This window comes from Parus major, chromosome 8 (assembly GCF_001522545.3).
Source record: "Parus major isolate Abel chromosome 8, Parus_major1.1, whole genome shotgun sequence".
Taxonomy (NCBI): domain Eukaryota; kingdom Metazoa; phylum Chordata; class Aves; order Passeriformes; family Paridae; genus Parus; species Parus major.
Window position 1 is genome coordinate 10432219 of NC_031777.1, and position 22690 is coordinate 10454908.

The following is a 22690-nucleotide window of genomic DNA, read 5'->3' on the forward strand; positions in this document are numbered from 1 at the left end:
CTATATAGCTTCATGGTGTTCCCATCTCTTGAACACTGCATGAAGTCCTGATATTGAGAAGATATATATATATATATATTGGTAGTACTACCATAAAAGGTATAATGAAAAGCTGTCACAGCTATAAGCAGGCCATATAAAAGGAGAGATTAAAGAGATTATGTTTCTTCAGTGTAAGAAAGGGAAGACAGATTGAAGGAAAATAAAATATATGTCTGTAAAATTGCAGATGTTATGGAAAAGGTGAATTGGAAAAAATTATTCGTTTATTTTTCCTCTCAAGAACCAGGAAGGACCAACCTAGCACTTAAATAAAGACACTATATTATTGTTGTTGTTGTTGTGAACTTGTGCCCAGAACATTTGGATAACAAAAGTATGAATGTTTCAAGAAATTATTAGGCAAATTAGTGGATGAAGGACTCACTGAGATCAATTAAATATGAAGATACTGATGAGTTCATTGGCTAAGAAAATCTGTAAACTGCACCTTCCAGTGGTTGGATGCCTCTGCTGTCTGAAGCACGTACAGCCTTCAGCTGTCACATAGAGGGCAGTGACACTCTCCAACTCAGAACAGCTTTAGTTTCTACTCTGAGGTGTCCCATTGTCTACAAGCATGCAAGCATGAAAATAAACACATGACTAACAGAAGTGAAAGGTTCTGAAGACCAGCTCTAAAATGAGACAGGTAAAATGGTCAGAAAACAGGGTGAAATGGGAACTGGGAAATGTAAAAAGGCTTCTGTTAACTTCTGTTAAGCATTTTAGTTAAGAGCTCAGATCTTGAAAGGCCTTGATTATATTCAGAAATTCTTTGCTGAAGTACTCAATTTATTGATACTAAACAATAACTTGCTTACTTTGACTTAATTTCCTTAAAACTTTCAGTTCTGAAATTTTTTAACCCCACCTCTACAAACTACTCATAACAAACACTGTCAGTTAACCAAGATATCCAAAATATTTTGAAAAAGTATGTCAAATAGTAGTAGTATGTAAAAAAGGTCTTGAATTCCCTAGCTGTTAGACACTACAATACTCAGCTCTGTAGAAGTACAAATCTGACATTAGAAAAGCTGATTACTTTAGGATTACATCCATTCAGCATGTTTAAATTCAGAGCAGAAACACACCTTAATATCAAATGTGCCCCTATACCTAAAGTAACTCTGAAATCCATCAAAAGCTCAAGTTAGTCTTTTAAAATTTAAATTTGCAGGTGGAAAAAAATCATAGTATACCTACTTCCATGGCATCCATTTATTCATGTGTAATTCAGTTAAATTAATGTGCAATTAAAAGGCATTTTTTTACATTTAATACCACTGGGGAAGCTTAACTTCTGTTAATGGAGGCTGTCAGCACCTTGCAAGTTAAAACACATCAGCTCCTTCTGAAGGAGACTTTGGTTTCCATACTGTTGTGTTTGACATGTGTAAAGGAAGTTAAAACAACAACCACTGGAGCCTTGATAATCAGCACGTGCTGGTGTCAGCAATGCCATCAGTTGCATCAGTGCCAAGATAGGAAACCTTGGCTATCTTTATTTGCCTCAGGTCAGTAATTTTTATCTGCAGTTAAGTAGGATGGAGATTACTTTACTTACTCCTAAATGGTCCTTTTAAGGCCCCTTCATAAAAATGTCCCATCTGGGTGTGTCTGTACTGCTATTGATCTCTTTATTCTGTCCTCATAAAAAGGCAGTGAGCAGGCAAATTACACAGAAGTTATGGCCACTGAGCAGGCTTAAAAGGAAAGCGTGACAGATTTTTCAGAGGAAAAGAAGTCCTGCTCATCACTGTTCAAATGAACATTTAATAATTCATAACAACTGAGTTATAAGTTTCCCCTTCAATACGTTTCCAAATGTGAATAGATTAAATAGTAATTGCTATCAAGCTTTATGTTCTATTTCATGTACCTAATAAAAGTTTATCTAGTGGAGCTTACTTTGTATCTTTTTGATCTATTCCTAACTGAGTGCAATATACTCTATTAAAATATTTATCATCGTGCTATCAAATATTAACCATTTTAAAATCATCTGACTGAAGAAAACAAATAATGTTACTTGCTTAAGTTTTCATGAATTTCCTGATATTTAGTTGTTCAGAACCCCCCCCTTGATATAGCACTGAAAATAAATAAGATGCTATAAATTGTATTCACTGTTTTTTAATTGGGCTGTTTTGGATACGCACTCTGCTCACATCCATCACCACTGTCCGATTTGGCTCTGCATACCGAATCCTAGTTTTGTTGTCTGAAAAGTTATGATTCTGCTTCAGTACAAGAGAATATTAGAGAGTTGTTGGTTTTGCTGTAAGTTAGTGGATTTAAAAAACTATTTTAGGGGAGTACAGAATGTTGTTTGTTTTTTTTTAAAGGGTAACATTTTTAAGATGTTTCCCTAAATAACCACTTTCTCACCCATCTGAAATTATGTCAGGTAAAAACACTGGCAAGCTCCTAGAGCATAGAATGATCTAGTGATGGGGAAAGGAGAATACTTCTCCCCAGGACATGCCACAGTTACACGGCAGCCCAGCCTGACTGGCTGCCAGGCTTCCATCCCTCCCCAGCTGAGCGGGTTATGCTCTCCCAGGGTGCTCCTGCTTGTTCAACCAGTGGATGATTCATATCACAGAACTAACACAGCAGAAAAATATTCTTTTTTGGTTAGTGTCCTGCTGAGTTAGATCTGAAATCATTCAGTGAAAGGTCAAACAAGTGCCTGAGAGATTGCTAGGGGTGTGGGACTAAATAGTGGGGAACTGGGAGAAGAGGGATTGCAGCACTTGCAATTAGAGCAGTGTGGACAGCCATGAAATAGCAACTTTGAAGCTGACACTTGGGCAAGATCAAGAGGAGAACAACCTCTTTGCTCCAATCCAATCCCTCACCTTGCTGGGGAAAAATTGTTCTGTTAAAGGTCAGGTGTATAAATGTTGCTACTGAACCATTTCTTTTTGCTTTGGAGAAAGCAATTCCTGATCACCAGGTTATCAGAGTAAATCTCCTGAAGAGCTGCAGTCTGTCAGGAACCTGGTGCCTCTCAATAACATGGAAACTATGCTAACTAGTCCCCTCTTTTGAGCCTCACTCTCTGCTTGATTTTATTTACCTGTGATTTTAGTTGTTTTTTTTTGCACACAGATATTACCTATTTGTGAACCCCATCCTGTTCACAGAGGCCTTCCAGCACAAAGACACTGAGGTAACTTCCTTGAGCTCTCCCCAATACCCCTCTAGTCTCTTGCTTCTGCAGGTTCTCCCATTTCCACAATATCCCATACACTTTGTAGGCAGCAGTGCTGAAAGAAGGTTAGCACGTGGTCTCCAATCTAGACATGCTACAGGAATTACGCAGATCTGTATAACTCTCTGAGAGAGTATCTTAGGTTTTCATCTCCTCTGTGTTCTTCACAGAGGAGTGGTGCCTCAATCATTTCTGTTAATATACAGTGTTTGTGTTCTGACATGTTTACTCTGACTAAAATATCTTCTCCCCAGAGAGAGATCAACCTTCCTTTTCTCTTTCAAATCTAGCATCTCATTAAAAAATAATAACATTCCATGATATTGATACTTTGCTGAACAACTTTCTATGTATCCCAGTACGTGTATGATTATTCTATGGGTTGTGTATTTTGGAAGGAATGCATTAATAAGCACATTTGCATTGCTATTTCTCGGGTTTAAAAGACCCTGGTTTTAAAAGGAAATCAGGATGGCATTACACCTTATAGGTCACCAGCAAGCTTCCCCTGAGGCAAGCAGAACCAGTGTTTGGCATCATCTGAGGATCAGGTCTGATAATGCTGTAATTTTGTTTGTATTCTTGCCTTGCTTCTCTTACATCTCTAAACCATACTTTGCTGTGAATTGCAGCAGTTGGATTCTGGATTAATGTAAAGAGAATTATTCTGGGTTTAAATTTGGAGCATTTGAAGGAGAGTCTGTTCCTCTTGGATGCAAAGCCCTGTACACACACACACACACACACACACAGAGTTTCTTTAGTCTGCATAACAATCATGTAAAATAGATATTTTGAAAGCAGTATTTTGTAAATAAAGACCAGAGCAGATGACTGTTCCCTGAGGACAACATTGTTCAGCCCCAGCAGAATTTTATCTTTTCAATAAATTCTTTTTATATGTTACTTCCTTTCAGGTCCAAGTGTGGCAGTGTGCTTATTAGTACCAGCCTTGGCACCAAACCTCATCAGAACTGAAAGTAGATACAGCACCTGTGCAGAGGGGAGTCCCACTTTATCCTGACCAGCAAATAGCATTAAAACTGCTATTGGTAAGAAGACATTAAAAATATATATGTGACTCTTCTATGGCTCCCCACACAGGCAGTTGCAATGGTGAACTGGAAAGTAGAGCACCTTGATTCTGAATTTCTATTTCTTTTTTTTTTTTTTTTTGTCTAGGCACAAGTTCAATGTGTAAGTATTGGATACATCTGTGTACAAAAATGTACAAGATCACTAACCTTCACTGGGGAGACAATTGCATTTATATGTATTTAATCTGTCTAGGAAGAAGTGCAGGGTGTATTTTTTTGAAAAAAGATTTTAAAAGAATTAGCTGGTATATGTCTTTTCCTCTTTTCTCGCTGAATGGTAAACCCAGTCTTCCAAAAGCCAATGTTAACATAAGTTCCAAGTTTACAATTTCAAGTTTGATTTTCTTTGGCAACATATTCTGCATGATGATTTTGATCAAATGTCCCAGCTTCTAACATTTGTAACACATGATAAAATCCATCCCAAAAAAGCTCATATTTAAATAATCATATAATAAGTTAAATGCATGCTGTGATAGAATATGAATTATCTGTCAGGCTGCAGAGTAATACAAGTTTAGTCTGGAAGACAGATACAAGCACTGAACAATTGAGCATTGAATGTAAGAGTGCAATCCTTTGCCTACTTCTATTTAAACGAACAAAAAAGGGTAAAATGAGATAGATTGTTCAGACCTTGACATAAGGCATCTGGCTGTAAACTCATTTGCTAATTGTTTAAGATTAGCACCACTGAGCCAAGATGATTTAAAACACTGATTTGCTATGGGGTGCCAGCTACCGTTCCTAACTCTCGGTCACTCTAGGCCTTTGTAGTGCTGTGGGTTCAATGTGTTTACTTGGTCTTTGTATGAAGGGAGATAGAGAATAATATTATTAATCATTGAACCTTCCCTCACCTTTTCCCCCATGAGTAACATGTCTAATGAAAATTCAAGCTGTGCTGCCAAACTGATATTGGCAAAAGAGTCACTTTTCCTTTGTCTGATTGGATAAATATGCAGCTGGTTTTGGAATCAATGCTACCGTGAGTGAAATTAAAAGATGTTGCTTTAAAATGCTTCTGTATGTATGTAATGGACTTTAGTCACCTGAAATGTCATGGCCAAGAAATGCAGAAGATGTAAGACTATGAGCAGTACATGTAGAGAAAATCAAGGGAATGCTCCTACTTAATATTTTGGCTGTGTTTAAATGTTTTTGCCTTTTGATACAGGTTCCTTTTATCAAAAAAAGCTATGTTCAGTTTAAAAGTGGCCCAAACCAACTGTAGTTGCAGGTTAAATTTCTTGCCAGGTTTGGAGCTTTTAGTTCTGTTTTAATGTTTATTTTTAAAGGAAATCGTTCCATTTCTATAAAATAGAAAAATCAAATATACGCTATGCTATGTAATTTCTCATGTTCCAGAAGTTCTAAAAGGATTTCCGGACCAAACTGTTCTGGTCTGAATTTATTCCCCGTGCTTTGATCCTGCTGGTGAGGAATCCATTGTGGGTACGTGGCAGGGAGGCCCCGCTGAGCGCAGCACGCTCCCCGCATGGGTTCTGGGGAGGGCTCAGAAGCTGCGCCAGGCACAGCCACATCTATTGTGCTTCTTCTTCTGAGAGCAGCAAACCTTCCTGTACCAACCAGACCCCGCTGACCGCCGCGTCTCTGCAGCACAAACCCTGAATGCAAGAAGATAACAGCTGCTATCACAGTGCTTTTTATCTGGGAGGCAAAGTCTAAAATTGCATCTGACCTCGGTGTGCACAGAGACGCCAAGCGAGGAGTGCTCTGCCTGGATCCTCAGAGGGTTTAGATTAAATCACTAAGAGTGAGGTACCTACATAAATAGTTCTGGGGATAATAGCTTCTGTGACTTCTAGTTTGTGTGGTACAAAGTAGACTACAAACTGTAATTTATCAAATAATGTATTGCGGGCCTTAGAAAACACAACTCGGCTTTTGTGTTGTTTTTCCCCTAATAGGTTTACTAATATATAAAATTATGACACTATTTTGTTATAGAATCATACATGTAATTAAACTAGCTATGGTAGATATTTAAATTATTTATTTATAGGTCAAGCTTCTGTTTGCCCTAGGTCAAGGGTTTTAGCAACAAAGCTCCATAAGAATAGAATTTCTTAATAATGCCAATAGCCGACGTATAACAAAAAGTAAATAAGTACATATTGGTCTGTTGAGTGAGTGAATATGCAAATATCTTTGCATATCTATGTTCCTGTACAGCACAGGCTTAGGGAAAAGCAGATCAAAACCACATGCTACGTTTCCAGACAAATAGTTTTTTTTGAGCTTTGCCAAGGCAACAGAATGAGTTCTTATTTTTCTTGTATATTGGGGTCTGCTTGCTTGCCTGGTCATTTGTTTAGAATTCAATGGGAAAATAACAAAGCTAAAACTGACACAGTACAAAATGAAATTAATTGGAATTCTGTTCCTCCATTATAAGACTTGAAATGAGATTTAAATCAGTGTGTGGTTGGTAAAACATGACAATTTGATGTCTGTTCCATAAAACTGACAACCACATCTAGTTGTTTTTCTTCTGAAATTGATCAGATAATTTGTTCAAACTTGGAGAATATCTGACAGTTACATAATCAGACTGAGATTTATTCAGAAAATTACGACATAGTGAGGGAAACTCAATTAGTTTTGTCAGCAAATATAAAGGCACTAGCTTGCATTTCCAGAAACTGTCCAAAGGTTTTACAAATACTCTTGATTCAGCTAAAATCAAACTAGTTATATGCTGGGCTCAAAAAACTACTCATTAAAACAACATTATTTGTCTTATAATGTCCAAACCTGAAAAGATAGGAAATACTGAAATTAATAAGCAATTGCTTTGACAAACTGGTGTATATATATTACTGTAAAATTTGCTCACACTCTTGTTGAGCAGCTTTTGTTTAGTATCTCAGCTACTTAATATCTTTTTTAAACCCACTGTATGGACATAGTGTTTTCTTGATTCAAATTCTGTGAAGAGAACCCTACTGATTTCTGTTTTCAGTTTTTTTTCCCTTGTAGTTTGGGTCACTGCAATATTTCCAATTCCTTCACAAATTCCAGTGGTTATTTTGCCAGTAGCTAGGATAAGGTACAAGGTGGTGATAACCTTCTTCTGCATATGGGGTGCAAGGCAGAGGGAGACCTCTTATTTCTGAGTGCGTTGTTTGGGAGGTAACTAGGATCTGATTTGGTGAAGAGTCAATAATAGAGAACTTTGAAACTTGAAACACTACTTCACTTGCTTTCTGCTCCAACTCTAACTGCCCAATAATTTTGTGAATCATAACTCAATTAGAAGCAGCTGGAAAATGAGAACACAGTCAACAACCACATGTGAAAAGTATGGTTTAGATGCCCTACCAAATACAAGCAGGAACTAGCTGGTAGAAGCTGAGGAAGTCCAGTTTTCTCAGGTTGCACTGAACAGTGCTGCTCATGCAAGCTTCTTTTCTCTTTGTATACTATCTTTAATGCTAATTGGTTAATTATCACAATAGTTCCTGAAATTATTTATTTGTTTTCTTTCCAGATATAATTTGTTGAGTTGTCACAAGTCCAGCTTTTCTGATTCAGAGGTACTCATCACTTGGAGAAGCAGCAGTAATCCTCTAGCATTATTGCCTTTTTTTTTTTTCTCCAAAATTTATTATATAAGATTTGCATTTGGTTTTGAGTATTTAGGGCATTTGTATGGCTATTGACCAATTTTATAATATTTGTGTAATTTGTGTCAGTAATTACATTTTCTTGTGCTTCTCAGTCATAAGAATCAAAAGCAAGCTCTTGTAGAAATTTGTCTTTAATGTATGTGTTTAAGAATGCAGGGAGGCAGCGAGAGAAGGTGAAAGAAAAATGTGAGAGGACACTCCAGAGCTTCTGTAAGTAGGTAATCAAAACTGCTATAAAGAATAAATCTTAAGAATTTACTACAAATAAAATTTGCAGTAAAAGCCTAATCCTGTATATACTGAAGTTATATTTCTACTCACTTGTTTACAAGACCTGTTAACCAGAAGAGAAGCAAAATATATAACTAAGCATTGAAACATGTGTTTTAGCAACACTTAATGAAAATTTCAGCTCTTATTTTTAAGGATGTTAAGTATATTTCCATTTTTTTCCAACCATTATGTTTCATCTAGTTTTCACTAATTATTACAGGTACCAAGCCAGTGTTTTGCAGTTATTGTCCAGGGATAGTTCAAAGGTATGAAAGCATAATTAACTTAGTCAAGAAGCTGAAGTTTAGGACAGAAAAAAAATGAACATGCAGAGAAATCACCTTCTTTCTTTTAGAAGGAATTCTGAATTTGGAAGCAATATGCTGATGATCTAATATACAAAACTTCACAGTTGCCAAGACACTTGTATTTACCTATGTCAGCGGGAGCTCCTCCGGGTGTTAGTGGGAGAGGAAGAGGACACTGAAAGTGTATTGAATGAACTGGATGGCACAGTCAGTGCCCTCAGCTGGAAGTCTCCCAAGCTTCAGGCATTATGGCACTGGTACAGCCCAGAGCTTTTGCTCGTTCTCTGCTCCCAAGTATTGCCACATGACAGCACACGGACGAGAGGCAGCAGAGCTGCAGGAGAGGGGCGACTCTCAGAGTTACTTACGTTGACAGCCCAAGCTGTGCCAGATATATCCCGGCAGACATTTATCACATTTAGGCCCTGATGCTCCCTCCTTACACTCACAAAATCCTCTGTCATTACAGCGATCATGGACTGAACCAAAAGGGTTACAATAACAGTCTGCAGAAACAAGACAACACATACACACTGGATTCAGGTCTACATGTGGAGATAATTCATTCAATACCAATAAAGGGTGCATTTCCAGTGCTAAAGGAAGACTGTCTATTAAGGATATCTAGAGTAGTGAATATAATTACTACATGTCCATATATTTGTTTGCACATGTCATTTCAGGAAGAGACATTTTATGATGCAAAGAGAAAGAGCAGATATAAAGGCAGGAGATACAATGGTCTTTGAGGGTGATTGTTACAGATTCTCTTTGGCAAGAATATTTTTTGGCAATTTAGAAAAGCTTTGTATAGTATGGATATATCCAAGTGCCATCAGGGTGAATGTTTCACTTTATTAAAATAGGCTTATCTGCATTACTCAATATTTTCAGAAGTGCTGGATGTCTTTACGGTGCTATATAAATGCACTTTACTTATTTCCAAGATAGTCTTCCTTTATAGGTTTGAGCAGTATAATAATTTATGTGAATATTTGCCATTAAATTGATGAGATTGTATTTATCAGTGACATTAATAAACCTTTTGCGTATTCTGCAATGAAAAGCTTGAGGTGAGCACTAATGTAATGCAAAACCTTTAAGAACGGGCTTTATGCAGCCATTTTAATTTCTCTCACCTCCCAGCGTGCAGATGGAAAATGCAGTGAGGCTCATTCCCTGCTGTATATTTTTCACATGTGTTCAGCTAATTAAAGAATAAGTAGGGTAACACATTTCCTCCCACAACACTTTCTGTGTTGTTCATTCACAGCCCTTTTCTTTCATGTGATTACAATATCTGTGTTTAGCTTTCAGCCAGCTGAACAATGGCAAGGAGCTCACAGAGCTCATTTTTGGCACTCCTGTTCTTCACTTTGGTTATTTAGATTTTTTTTTATTTTCCAATGAAGGATTATCTTATTTGTATATAGACCCATGTAGACCCAGAGTAACTTCACTGTTAACTGAGACCACAGACACCTTTTGGAAGCATCTGATCTCTGCTGCTTCCTGATTTGGGGCAATCTTCTGGGAGTCTGGATTTATATGTCTGTGAATCATACATATAGGAATACTTTGATACTACATTTGACATTATTCCCTTGCATTAGGTTAAATCTCAGTGGTATCATAAATGAAAATAATGGAGCTGGACTGGGAAGTTACATATGCATATATATATCTCCAATGAAAAAACTAACAGGAAAAAAAATTACCAGAAAGACATTTGTCATCTGTTGTCTCACTATTTATTAACTATAAATTACAGATGGCACTTTGAACATTTGGGATGCTGAAGAATAGTTACCTTTGGCAAAAGGGTTCCACGATAATAATAGAGTCAATTAACTGGCAACATTCATTAATGAAGTGGAAAAGTGACATGCCAAAAATACTGTGCAAGGCTGAGTATTATAGCAAAGTGCATGCCATTTGAAAAGCTGGGAATTCTAATGTTAATCAGATTTATCACGTGCTTATGTAAACAGGCCTAGACTTGAGATACATTCTGTATGCAGGAAGAAAAATTTGCTTGAAGAGTGTTTATAAAAACCTTGAAAGACAAAAGCTTATAATTACATTAAAAACAGAGGGCCCAATTCTTAAAAAATTAAAATTCTTAAAAAGAATTCTTAAAAATAGCTTTGTTATACATAATGGAGCTACAGTAATTTAAACAAGTATTTGTGAAAGAAATGTATAGCCTGTGATATTGGATGTTATGTTATGTTTTCCAGAGAACAAGACCCTGAACCAGTGAAACCTTTCCTACTCACTTCTATCACATAAGCACATGGGAAGTTCCAGGCCATATTGTACTATTGAAGGGAAAGTAAATAGAAACAAAGCTCTAAGGCAGGGCCTTTTGCAAAATTAGTAGATCCAGTCAGAACACCCAATAGACTGATTCTAGCTTCCATCTCTCCCAGTTGATACCACAGTAATATAACCTACAGAGGCCCCCAGAACATCCAGGGTCACTGTCCAACAGTGACCAACAGTATCACAGGCTGTGGAACACTTCCCAAGGCCTGCCAAATACTTAAGATATTAAGAATTAATGTCTTAAGACATTAAGAATCTCAAAGGTCACAATTTCACTGTGCCACAAGGAGGCATCTCCAATGCCCTTACAACAACAGGGCACTAAATAACACTAAACTAACACTCACAGATCACCCTAATAAGCAAACCACACACAGGTTCCAGGATGGGGGAAAAAGTCCCTGCAGATCTGAACCGAGAAAGAATTTTTGTCCTAACCTTTGTCTGGAAACTGTTTGTAAGGAAAGGAAGATAACAAAAACTGTAATCTGTTCACTGGGGTTCACTCTGTCAATATGATGCTTCAAACAAAAACACGATGAAAGTAAATCAAAAAGGAGGTGGGGAAATGGGCTGAGGCTTGCAGGCTTGCTGCTTATCAGTCTGGGCTGATAGTGGCTGCAGGACAACCCCAGGGTTCACTTAACCACTTGTCATTAGGGCTTCTGGTGTTAACTGAGGCTTAAGCCAAACTGACTGCAAGGGTGGCTTTGTTAAAAGTGTGACAGGAATCACCAGTTCAGTATTTATACTGTGAGGCAAAGGCCATGTTTTTACTCTGGGTCTACTTGGTGGTTTCCATGCTATTCTTGCTTGTCAGTGTGTGCATTCACTGAAAGTGACTAGGGCTTTATCAATAAATAAAAACCTCTTCAAGCTGTTAAATTCTTTTTCGCACCGAATGAATAATTTTTAACTTCAGAATACCTTGATTTATTCTGAATTTGCAGTTGCCCATTTCAGGTAATTTTGCGGTTAATGTACAAATCCATAAATTTTTGATATTTCATTTTAGGAAATAAAATCTATTTTGCTTCTAAAGAAATAAAGGGCATCAAGAATTTAGATTTAAGCCCATTGTATAATACATTGCATTTGGCTCACTGGTAAAAACCTTCCCAGTACTTGAATTCTTTAGTCTTAAAATTTAAACATTTTACATTTGCTCCATTAATTTAGCATCAGCTAAGATTCACAGATTTGTTATTCATGTACTTACCATATGTATTTCTGAAAACTGTGAAGCAGTTTTGATAAATCAGAGCCAAAGCCCTATTAGCTGCCATTAAACTAGTTTATCCAAACAATTGTTACCTTTCTACATATATGACTGAAGAGGAAAGAATTAGCCTGAAAAAATGACTTTCATACGGGAATAAGATTTGCACATATCACTGGAAATCTGCTTATCAAAATGTTCATGCCAGCATTTCACTTGTAGTTAAACCACAGAACACTGCTTTTAAACTTGGAGAAAAGAGAAATGAGCGTTTCCAATAGAGCAAGACTGTGCTTGACCTAGAAGGGTGGTGAATACATCAACTCCCTCACAGGTGAAAATACTCTCCACATTTTGCCCAATTAAATATTAGGTGCCCCAGATCAAGACAGCACTTTAAGAGCAAACTTCTCTGTATTCTGAAAAGGGCTTAGTGGAATGTCAGCAAATGTTTCACATTGCCTTTTTTTTTTCCCCCGACTCTAGCTAAATAGAAGATTTAAAAATTTTATTTCCTCAGTGTCTTGGCAATTTCAAAGTGCACAGTTGTCTTACCATGACATTTTAAATATATAACTCATAAATTAATTTTAAAATTACTTATTTTTGGCTTTTTGTTTACTAACTTCCTTGTCTTATGTAGCTACAGCTGCTGTCTTAGTATTTCAGTGTATATAGGAAAACAACATACTGAATGAACTGATGAAAAATTCCAAACAGAGCAATTTAGAGTCATATTCATTAGGCCTGTTTAGGCAGCTGAAATTATACAGTCCTGATGTCATACCAATGATGTCTGTCATCTACATCAAATAAATATGTGGGACAGTAGTTTTTTTCCAAGAACATTTGATTGTGTTAATCTCCTCAGCACAGTCATACAAAATCATGACTTGCCTACTGAAGTTCTTATTAGCTGTGACTAATTACTGGCAAAGGAGATCACGCATTTCCTGAATGCATTGCCAAGCAAAGTTAAAAGAAGGACACATGAAATGCAGTGCATGGATGGATCTGTGTGTTCATCGCAAGATAAAAATGTAAATCTGTCAAGTTACAAACTCAAATAATAGCCACCTAAATAGTTTCTGGCTTGAATCTCGGCAATGGATTATAAATGTATTAAAATATAATTTATTCACCTGTAGTCTATTTTGGTTTTACAGTAACTCCTAACTATTCTGCTTCCTGGAAGATGGAGAGAAAAAAAATCACAATGAAAATCCAGAACAGGTCCTACTGATGCTTATGTCTATAAGAAACATTATATAATTAAGTTCTTGACCTCTGTTTGTTATTAGAACAGTGTCTTTCTTTAGTGGCTATCTGTTAATTACTGACCATTGTACAAGGCTTCCTTTAATGACTATGTTCAGGCTTCACCTAAAGTGTCCTCATTTTGCTCTATACTGTCTGTGGTGACATGATAACAATGCATATTCTTCTAGGGTGATAAAGATCTTAATTTTTTTTCCTAATATGCTTTTCTCATTATGTTCTGACATTTTCTCTAATTCTGCAGTTTGAATATTTATAGCAGATGCTTGTTCTAAAGTAGTTTTCACCTAGGAATCTCTTTTCTAAACTGACATCATGTCACACTGATTTGACAAATTTTGTTCCTAGCCTCATGGGCATCGTTTCAGTTCCTCCTCTAAGCAGAGGGGAGGTAACATTGCATTTACAACCCTGTGTCTGGGAGCAGAATTTGCTGTAACATGTTTTTGTTAAACTTAATGAATAAAAGGGGTTGATTGAGATCCCTTCCCATATCCTCTTGATGCAGCTGGCAACTTTTGTAGGTCTCCAGGCAAGTATTCAAGAGTCCATACCAGTAATTGCAAAAGTCAAATTTGGAACAGGTATTTAAGATTCACCCCCTTAATTTTCACGTGCAACCCCCGTGTGGCTCCCTCCTGTGTAAGGACAGCACATCCTGTGTCTCAGGGGCTTCTGGGGAAAGTCCACCAAGGACCTGTGGCCAGAGAGGTTCATCATCATTTATGGATTCAAAATGACTCCTTGGGGCTACCAGGTCAATAGAAATGAGGTGAGAAGTCTACACAGATGTTCTGATCCATTGAAAAAGCTCATTCTGGCTGAAGTGGCAAGTAAGCAGCAGTGGTCCCTAGCAGCTGCCAGGAGCTGAAAAGGCACAGAAGAAAAGGCGCAGTTATCCCGGGACTGACCTATGCACACATTTTCATCGTCCAGCTCTGCAGAAGCATTTCTGAAGTAGCCCAGCCTGCATAACTCGCAGTGCTGACCTCTAGTGTTGTGCTTACAGCTCACGCAAATGACCGTATTGAGCAGCTCGATGTAACTGCACCGGTTGGAGTGCCCGAAGCATTCACAGTCTTTCAAGGAAGAACAGAAATGTATACAAAGTGTATACAGCAGCAGAGTAATAGCACATTACATGCTTAGTAAAAATGAACCATGAGCAGAAGTATGAATGAATGGCACATACATGTTAATCAATGTAACATGGACAGCAGCAGATGTTTATCTGCAATGGAAGTGGAGCTGGTTTCAGGCAGGTTAGCGTGACCCGACAACCATGGCATGACGTCGGAGGTTAGCTGTTGGCAGACCTGATGGAACTGAAGCATTTGCAGTTGTAAACCTTTCAGGGTTACTGGAGGCTCAGTTTCCGCAGAGAGAAATGCACATATTTTTGCGCATTTGAGATGAGTATAAATCAAGACCTGGGGAAAAACCTCCTCATATTAACAATATTAAATTCAGTGGACAAAATTGTCAAACTTAATTATGATTAAATCCGCAACTGTAAGTAAAATAAAAGGGTTTTTTTCTCTGACAGAAATGGCAAGTGTTCAGAAATGCTATTGAACTTGGGGTGCTATAACTGCTAGGCACCTTGAGAACCAGAGTGTTTCATTTCATGGCAAAACAAATCTCTAGTTTGACAATTTTGGCCAACACCTCCTAAAACAATTAACAGTGAAGAAAAGGAAGGAAGACAGTTATTGGAGAACTACATCCACTGTACTTTTGAGGTAAGCATTTACCATTTTTTGAATTCTAAGATGAAGAACAGTTGGGCCAGGAAAGATTATGAAAATTCTGAAATTTGTACTGACTAGAAAGCATGCTTACTGCAGATATCTGAAATGAAGTTGGCATGACAGCCACTTTAAAAAACCCCTTCATTAAATATAGAATGCTAAAAGTGTGCCTTTTAGTCTTTAATCACAAGCAATGCTTGGCTTTATGCAGAACAAAGAAGAAATCAGAAATGTATCAATAACATTATAGAAGACACAGCTCTGCTTTGTGTAGAACACTTGTGTAAGCCTGATCACTCAGCTCTTGGGATTATGAGCCCAGAATGAATGCAGGAAAGATTACTAGAATGATGAGAGAAGTAGTTTATTTAAAAAGTGAAGACTAGGAAAATTTTGGCTTGTTTAGTCTAGGAAACTGACGATAGAAGGTATCACTGGGCTATAAATACATTAAGGAGCTAAGCCTTCTGCCATGCAAATGGACAATACTGGCACAAGAACAAATGTGTGTTAACTGGCTACTGAGAAATTTCAGCTGGAAATTAGAAGATGGTGTCTAGGCATTGGGGCAGTGACGTTCTTAAACACTTTTCATTTGTGGTGAAACACAGTGATGCTTTAGAGATGTAGTTTATTAACTGGTAGAATAAATTACAGTACATTTCCTGCAATAATGGAGCACTGGGTGCAGTGACTTGGAAGGTCTTTGAGGTCTTGAAGTTATCTTGTAATTAGATAAAGCTGTAGCAGAGGGTGTAAAATGTTTCCATATATGACATAGGCCAAGTCCCCTGTGGCTGCCTTTCCTCTGGTATGCTCCTGATTATGCTGGGGCACCTGATCATCCCCCTGACTGGTGGCATAGGGCATCCATCATATACTGTATTTGAGCCTACCTGTATTTTTGGAAAGAAACAACAGTCCCAGTACATGTTTCTCAGTATGCTCTGCACTCCTAATACATGGGTATTTCTTTGGCTTTTGTCTGATGTACTGGACCGTAAATAGACTGCACTGTAAATAGATTAAATTTTTTTAGACACTTAGCACAACATATGTTTCAATCTTGAGAGCTGCCTTTCTGCTGCCAGAAAACATTAATCCTTTTTACATATACGCATTTAGTTAACATATATATCTTGTTCTCTTCAATGTTATTCTGCTAAACCAGTGTTTTGTGGTTTGTGCTAATTTGATAATTTTGATGCCAGTAACTGCTGGAGTACAGGAAAACATTTGGTGTATCAGTCTCCGTATGAGACTCAATTGACACAACTGAGTTGGGAGGAAAAAAATGTTAATGTTTGTTGTCTTTTTCAGCTGGTCAGTCTGATTCAGCATCTCAGCCAGCCACCCTGCAGCATTTCTCCCCAAGTATATCCATTTTGCTCAAGTGAAAACTGCCTGTGTGGAACAGACAAAATTTAAATGTGGAAACTAGCACTAGCAAACAGGAGTCATGGAAAATTGGTGTGATTATGTTTATATGTTTGATTTTTAAAGTTAGAAAGACTGACTGGTGATAAGCAATCTGATCTTTCTGAATCTTGGATTCCGAAGCAAGGTTGTCAGTCTTTCTGTCTGACAAAGGACCTGTCTTCTACTACCAACAGAGAATTTGTTTTGGTGAGCTAATACTGTACTGGTATGTTGGTCAGACTTGTTGCTAAACATTTTCATACTCCAGGTGAATTTAGAGGAAATAATTTGCCTGTATACTATAAAGAAAAGCTGACTATGCTACATTATCTTTTGGATTTAAGGCAGCTGAAAGAAATTCAGAATAGTTTATGAATGAATGACTGCACTACTTCCACTCTGAAAGTGCAATATGACCTTCAATATTACTACTACACATAATTAGCCATAACAACAGTACAAGAAACAAAGCTGCACATCAAGCATTTCACTCTGTAACACAAGGCTTGCTCCAAGTTATGATTTGGAGTGAAGAAACATCTAATAATTATGAAGCACTTGGATGTATGCACACACTCTGAAAACATTTGCAGAAGGACTGCCCAAGTTCAGATGTGGGTCATCAATGTGAAAGGTAAACAATGAGACCAGTTCTCGGACTTGGTTACATTTCTATGGATATTGCTCTTTTGTAACAACTATGATGTGTGAAACAAAGTCTTTGTCTCAAAGTTAACTAATGCTCTAGGAATCTTGATCAGATTAGTAAATACTACATGGTGCAGAAAAAACCACAGTTAACTCGAAAACAGTCCAATATCTAATCAAACATTAGCAATGGAAAACAACAAAAGAAAATAAATGGCAAGTAACGGTTAAATCAATTATGTGATAATGTTTGCTTCCCCCTGCCACCCCACTGTGTTATTACTGTGATAATTTTTTGCTGTTGGCCTGGTCATTTTTGCATCCCTCTGTCCTTACAAAAACAAGCTATATAAAAGGTCCTCCTATGATCAAAATGGAATTACTTTCTCTAGTGGCTATATGAGGTGTTACTCTAAACTACTCAAACATAGCACAGAGAATTACATTCAGCACCATGCCAGCTGGGAAGCTGTCAGTGCTGCATGGCCCCTCCAGCCTATCATGTGCTTCACCTTAACCAGAAAATATTCTGCTTGTAAGACCTGTCAGAAACATAGCTTAGGGTCTTTAGGCACACAGCTCTGGCTAGCAGCCTATAGGACTGTCACACACTGGCAAAGTCGAGCAAACACTGAAGGAGATGGGGGAAGGAAAAGTATCAAAAGCAGGCTGCACATGGTTTACCAACCATTGTGAAATGACATGAGCTTCTTACAGTGTTAGAAAATGCTGTTTCCAGTTCTGAGTACCACGTCAGAAAAGACACAGATAAGCTGAGTTACAATAAGGAGTGGATGGTTCAGAAACTAAAATCTCACAGAAGAGGCAATGACAGCTAGATAGGTCTAATGTGAAGGAAAAAGGGATTGCCATGTTAGATGTGATCATTGTTTTTGGCTGATTCAGGAACTGTCAAATCCCTTGGCAGACTCACAAAAGCATTGACTCTCTGAGCCTCCCTGACTGTTTTCCAATGCAATGATTTTACTGAAACAATCTTGATTCTGTTGCAGAAAGCATGATAAAATTAGCCACTGAAGCAGGCTCATGAAATTGATAATCTCATTGTTTTGTTTCTATAAATTGAACACTTTCCCCCCATTCTGATGCTATGCACTTACATCTTTGAGATAACATACTGTTATTGTGGGACAAGGTTCAGCTGAAGCTTCAGCTATGACCATTAAAACATGAAATGTCATCACATGAAACAATGATCAACACACATGGAAGTGTAACATAATTTCTGAACTATAACATGTTGCATGAGACAGCTATTAGTGTCACTTTTTAATTAAAAGCACAAAGCATTTTCAATAAAAGTGCATTCACAAGTCTTTTTTCTTTTTCATTTTCCAGTCATTCTGTGTTCCTCCTCCATACACTAAGGCAAACAAAAGAGATTTCATTGTAACCTTAGAAATTACCTGCTTCATAACAAACAGTATGGCTCATTACCATGATCTCATCAAATGGGTCAAACTAAGTTCAAACATTTCTTAATAACCCTTTTCCTTCTTAATATGTATTTCATGAATAATGAGATATTCACAATAGTTGCAGAAAGACAAAACATCTTCATACATACTCTTTACAGATAAATTGATGAGGAAAAACAGTGAAAAGATCTCAGGGTTCAGACTGTGAATGATAGATATGCAAATGAAACAGGTTGCCTGTAAGTCAGAAAGAATATTGGCATCCTTTATTATGTCCATATAATTCCATTATTTTGATAGAACACTGGAACATCAGTTCAAAATGTAATGCCTGCACTCTGAATTTGCACACTTACAATAAAATGAAGACATAAGGCACACTTACAATGCATTAAAAGACACAACAATGCATTACATTCCATGGCATTTACAGATACTTCTTGAGGACATGGACAATTGATGTTTTATGGATTGTTTGCCCTCAACTAATCTGCTTATGTTTCCTCTTTTAAATTTATGCATATCACTGAGGAAAAAAAGACTCTAGTAAACATCTGCTTTCTAGGCAAGGATCTGATTCATACATTTAACTCCTTTAGAAATAAATGCCATGTCACGTTATTTGCCACCAACAACTGTCTAAGAAGCATATTTATTTTTCTTTGTATGGCTTATGTTTACGTGACTTAATGCTTCTGTTGTATTCGATGAAGATGCCTCACCAGTAAACTAATGGGTACACTCCACAGATATTCCAGATTCATACAGTGCAATGTTTTCACAACACAGAGCACTATGGGATCACTGTATGAATCCTAGAATTCCTACCTCTCTTGTGGTTTGCAACTTGAACAGAAGAAACAGTTGACATAGCTAATTTGGGAGCAACTGGATAGGTAATAAAATGAACAGCAAATTAGAAAAAGTATCATATAGGAACAAATCAGTATATTAAAATAAACATCTTTATTCTCTAACTTTTAAATTTAACAATGGTTATTTTTTTTGTAAGGAAAGGGTAAGGTTACAGAAAATGAGTTATACACTGTCAATTATTGAATCATTTGAGCTGTGACATCCAAGATCAAGGCAGTTTAATTCACATCTATGCACTTTGGCAGTTTTGTGTCAGAGGTTATTTGGTGATTTCTCCCAGTCCATGACAAATGACTATATGGTAACCAGAGTAGTCTGAAAAGGGTTTGATTGAATTTGAATGCATATTTTTTCTGGCCAAATAGTACAAACCTAAACCCCACAATAAAATAATTAGATATAGGCAGATTTGTGTAATCGCTCTTTTCATACGCTGTCCTTAACTGAAATGTTTAATCTACACTATATGTTAAACACTGTAACAATATGCTGCAAACTGCTGAATACACAAAAGCTGAATAGAAATGCTTTGAAGTTTTTGTGTTTTGTGCTCCCTACCAAAGCATCAAAACTAAATTTACTTAAACTCTTATTTTTGGGGAAGAAACGCTGAATAATTCTCTGCTGTTCAAGACGTATTTTGTAAAGAAGTTAGGTCTTAGATCACACACAGTATAATTAAGCAATGAAATCCATTAGAAATGCTAAGTATAATTAAATTGAAAATGTTTTGATTTAAAATTCTTCTGAGTAACATAGGCTAATCCTTACAGAGAGCAGAGGAAAAGCCATCAATCTGGGTGGGGTTTTTTTGTTTGTTTAAAAAAGACATGCAAAAACTTGGAAAATACAATGGGAGCTAAATGAAATTGGAATACAAGGTATTACTTTATCACTGACAGTTAGTTTTAAATATATGTGAGTAATCCAAACTGAAGTACATTTCTAATCCTTACAGAAGGCACAGATTAATTAGTATTTTCTGTTTTGTTGGGCACATAGAAACTTGCATGTATAACATGATAGATTTCACATGCACATGCGTATGTTTGATTTGGTGATTGTGATCTGTAGATTTAACAAGAGCCCTTCCAGTGTAATTCCCAACAGATTCCAAAGAGATCTTGTTTAGTTTAGTGACCATTTTCTAGATTGCCTTTTCATTAATTTTATTCTCCACCTCTGTGTTATAGCACAGAAAGGACACCCTTTGAACATGAAAGCAAGCCACAGGCCAGATTTCTGCAGGGACTTTGGGGGGAGGAAAGGGCAGTAAATAAAAACAGAAGGACATTATTTTTATAATGAGCAATCACTTTGAAATGTGAAGTATAGCTGAATATTTCTTCAACTAACAAAAAAATCTTAGTTTTATTAGTCAGCTTAAGAAGTTTGTTTCTTTCAGTGCTACTCATTTTTTGTGTAGCATTCCAATTGTAGAAAACCTTGGGTCTTTCCTGCAGAGAACTTGCTTGTATTATGCATGGCATGAAAGCTGAGAACACTTCTCAGCTCACTTGGGAAAATGAAGTGGAAACAAGACATTAAAAATGCTTTTGATGTTGACAACGACAACCTTTGTTCACTTAAAAATCTCAAAACTTACTCAAAATACAGATTGTGCTATCTAAACAAGTACAAAATTATCTTGGGCTTTCTGTATATCACAAATTTTAGTCTGTATTTCTACTATTCCCATATTTGCAGTAAAGTGCACAGTCTGAGTGTTGGAAGGCTCCCTTTTCAGGTGAGGTTTGTTTTACAGTTATTTTCTCACAGGATAGCATCACTTCACACCAGAGAAAAATGAGTTGGATTATCATCGTTACTATTTTTGCCATCACGTGGGACTCGTTGAGAGCAATTTCAGTACCTGTAGACCACTAGGAATTTTACAGCATCCTACCTTGGTTTGGTTTAGAAACCTCAAGGGAAGAAATATTCGGCCATATCCTATCAAACTTTGGAGGATCTGCATGCATCAGGAAAAATCAGGTTTTGTTATTTACATCTGTGATATTGTTCTAAACAGGCAAGCATATGGACAAAGACAGATTACACACAGCTATTACTGGACTAGTCTAAGTTGCACTAGGACAGAACATGACTCCACAGTGAACAAGAAAACAAGCAATTGATGATTCCCAAAACACCAAATGGACATAAAATACTGTGCATAACAATTTCTCTTCTGTGGCTTAAAATATAATTTCTCATGACAAGACGATATCCTAGGCCAATATATATGGTTCTAACACCAGGAACAAAACAGGAACATATTGTGTTAAACCTATTCTGCAGAGATAAAACGACAGTATCAGACAAATATGGATTTCTCACCAACGACACATATCTTACTGTAACATCCTGTTTCAGGGCCTTTTGAGTGAATTACATATCTTGTTATCAGAAGAGATATATTTACCAGTAGAATGGGCCTTTTCTTTGGCTCTCACACTTTCGTGTATTTCTTCTATTTCCTATCACCTCTGCTGATATATTTTACAGCTTGATTTTTTTTTGTCATAACATTAAATATCTAAATTTCTTGTAAGTTTTAAAAAATGTGTTACTTGCAAGAAGCATTTTGTGTGAGCAATTGAATTAGCTGTGTCTCTTTAGAGCTTCATCCCCTTTGATTAATGTGTTATGGGGCTGAGCAAGTGAGGAATGACAACTCTTAACAGAATGGTACTGAAGCTGAAAGTGAAGGGGACGGGCTTGTGGGGAAGGAAAGAAAACTTGTTTCTCCATTTCCATCTGCCTAGCTTTGAACATCAGATTTGGACCATGTTTTTATCATTTTCTTTGACTACTGCAGTGGTTGTGTCATGTCTGAAACAAACAGAATTCTTCTGAAGGGTCACATCAGCCTTTGCTGTGGTGATATTAGTGGGGAGAGAGCTCTTCCTTCTCTTCTGTGTATGAGGAATTGATCTGGGTAGTGAGTAGACTGCAGTTGTCACAGCCTGGTTGGCATCAAGGGGCTAGGCCTGTATATCTTTACCTAGGTGATAAGTTTCACTGTTACATCCATCTCAATGGAAATCCTGTAGGGAAGCTATGACAAAAGGACTGGGGCTTCAAACATCTGATATAGAAAGAGGACATCCCAAAGTATCTTCTGAGCCATTTGTCA

General features: G+C 37.1%; 1 protein-coding gene across 7 annotated transcripts in view; it reads right to left on the reverse strand.

Moving 5' to 3' along the window:
• Positions 1–22690, reverse strand: part of NTNG1 (netrin G1) — a 151821-nt gene that overhangs the window by 16876 nt on the left and 112255 nt on the right. For 2 of the 7 annotated variants that reach the window (XM_015636359.3, XM_015636358.3), the window contains exons 6-7: positions 14330–14497; positions 8962–9099 (exon numbers count right to left, since the gene is read on the reverse strand). The exons of 1 other annotated variant lie outside the window; for it this stretch is intronic. In XM_015636359.3, the coding sequence (XP_015491845.1) occupies positions 8962–9099; positions 14330–14497 (306 nt within the window). Of the gene's footprint in view, positions 1–8961; positions 9100–14329; positions 14498–19503; positions 19564–21457; positions 21524–22690 lie in introns of all 7 variants that reach the window. 4 more of the 7 variants (XM_015636365.3, XM_015636363.3, XM_015636362.3 and 1 more) reach the window with 4 other exon arrangements.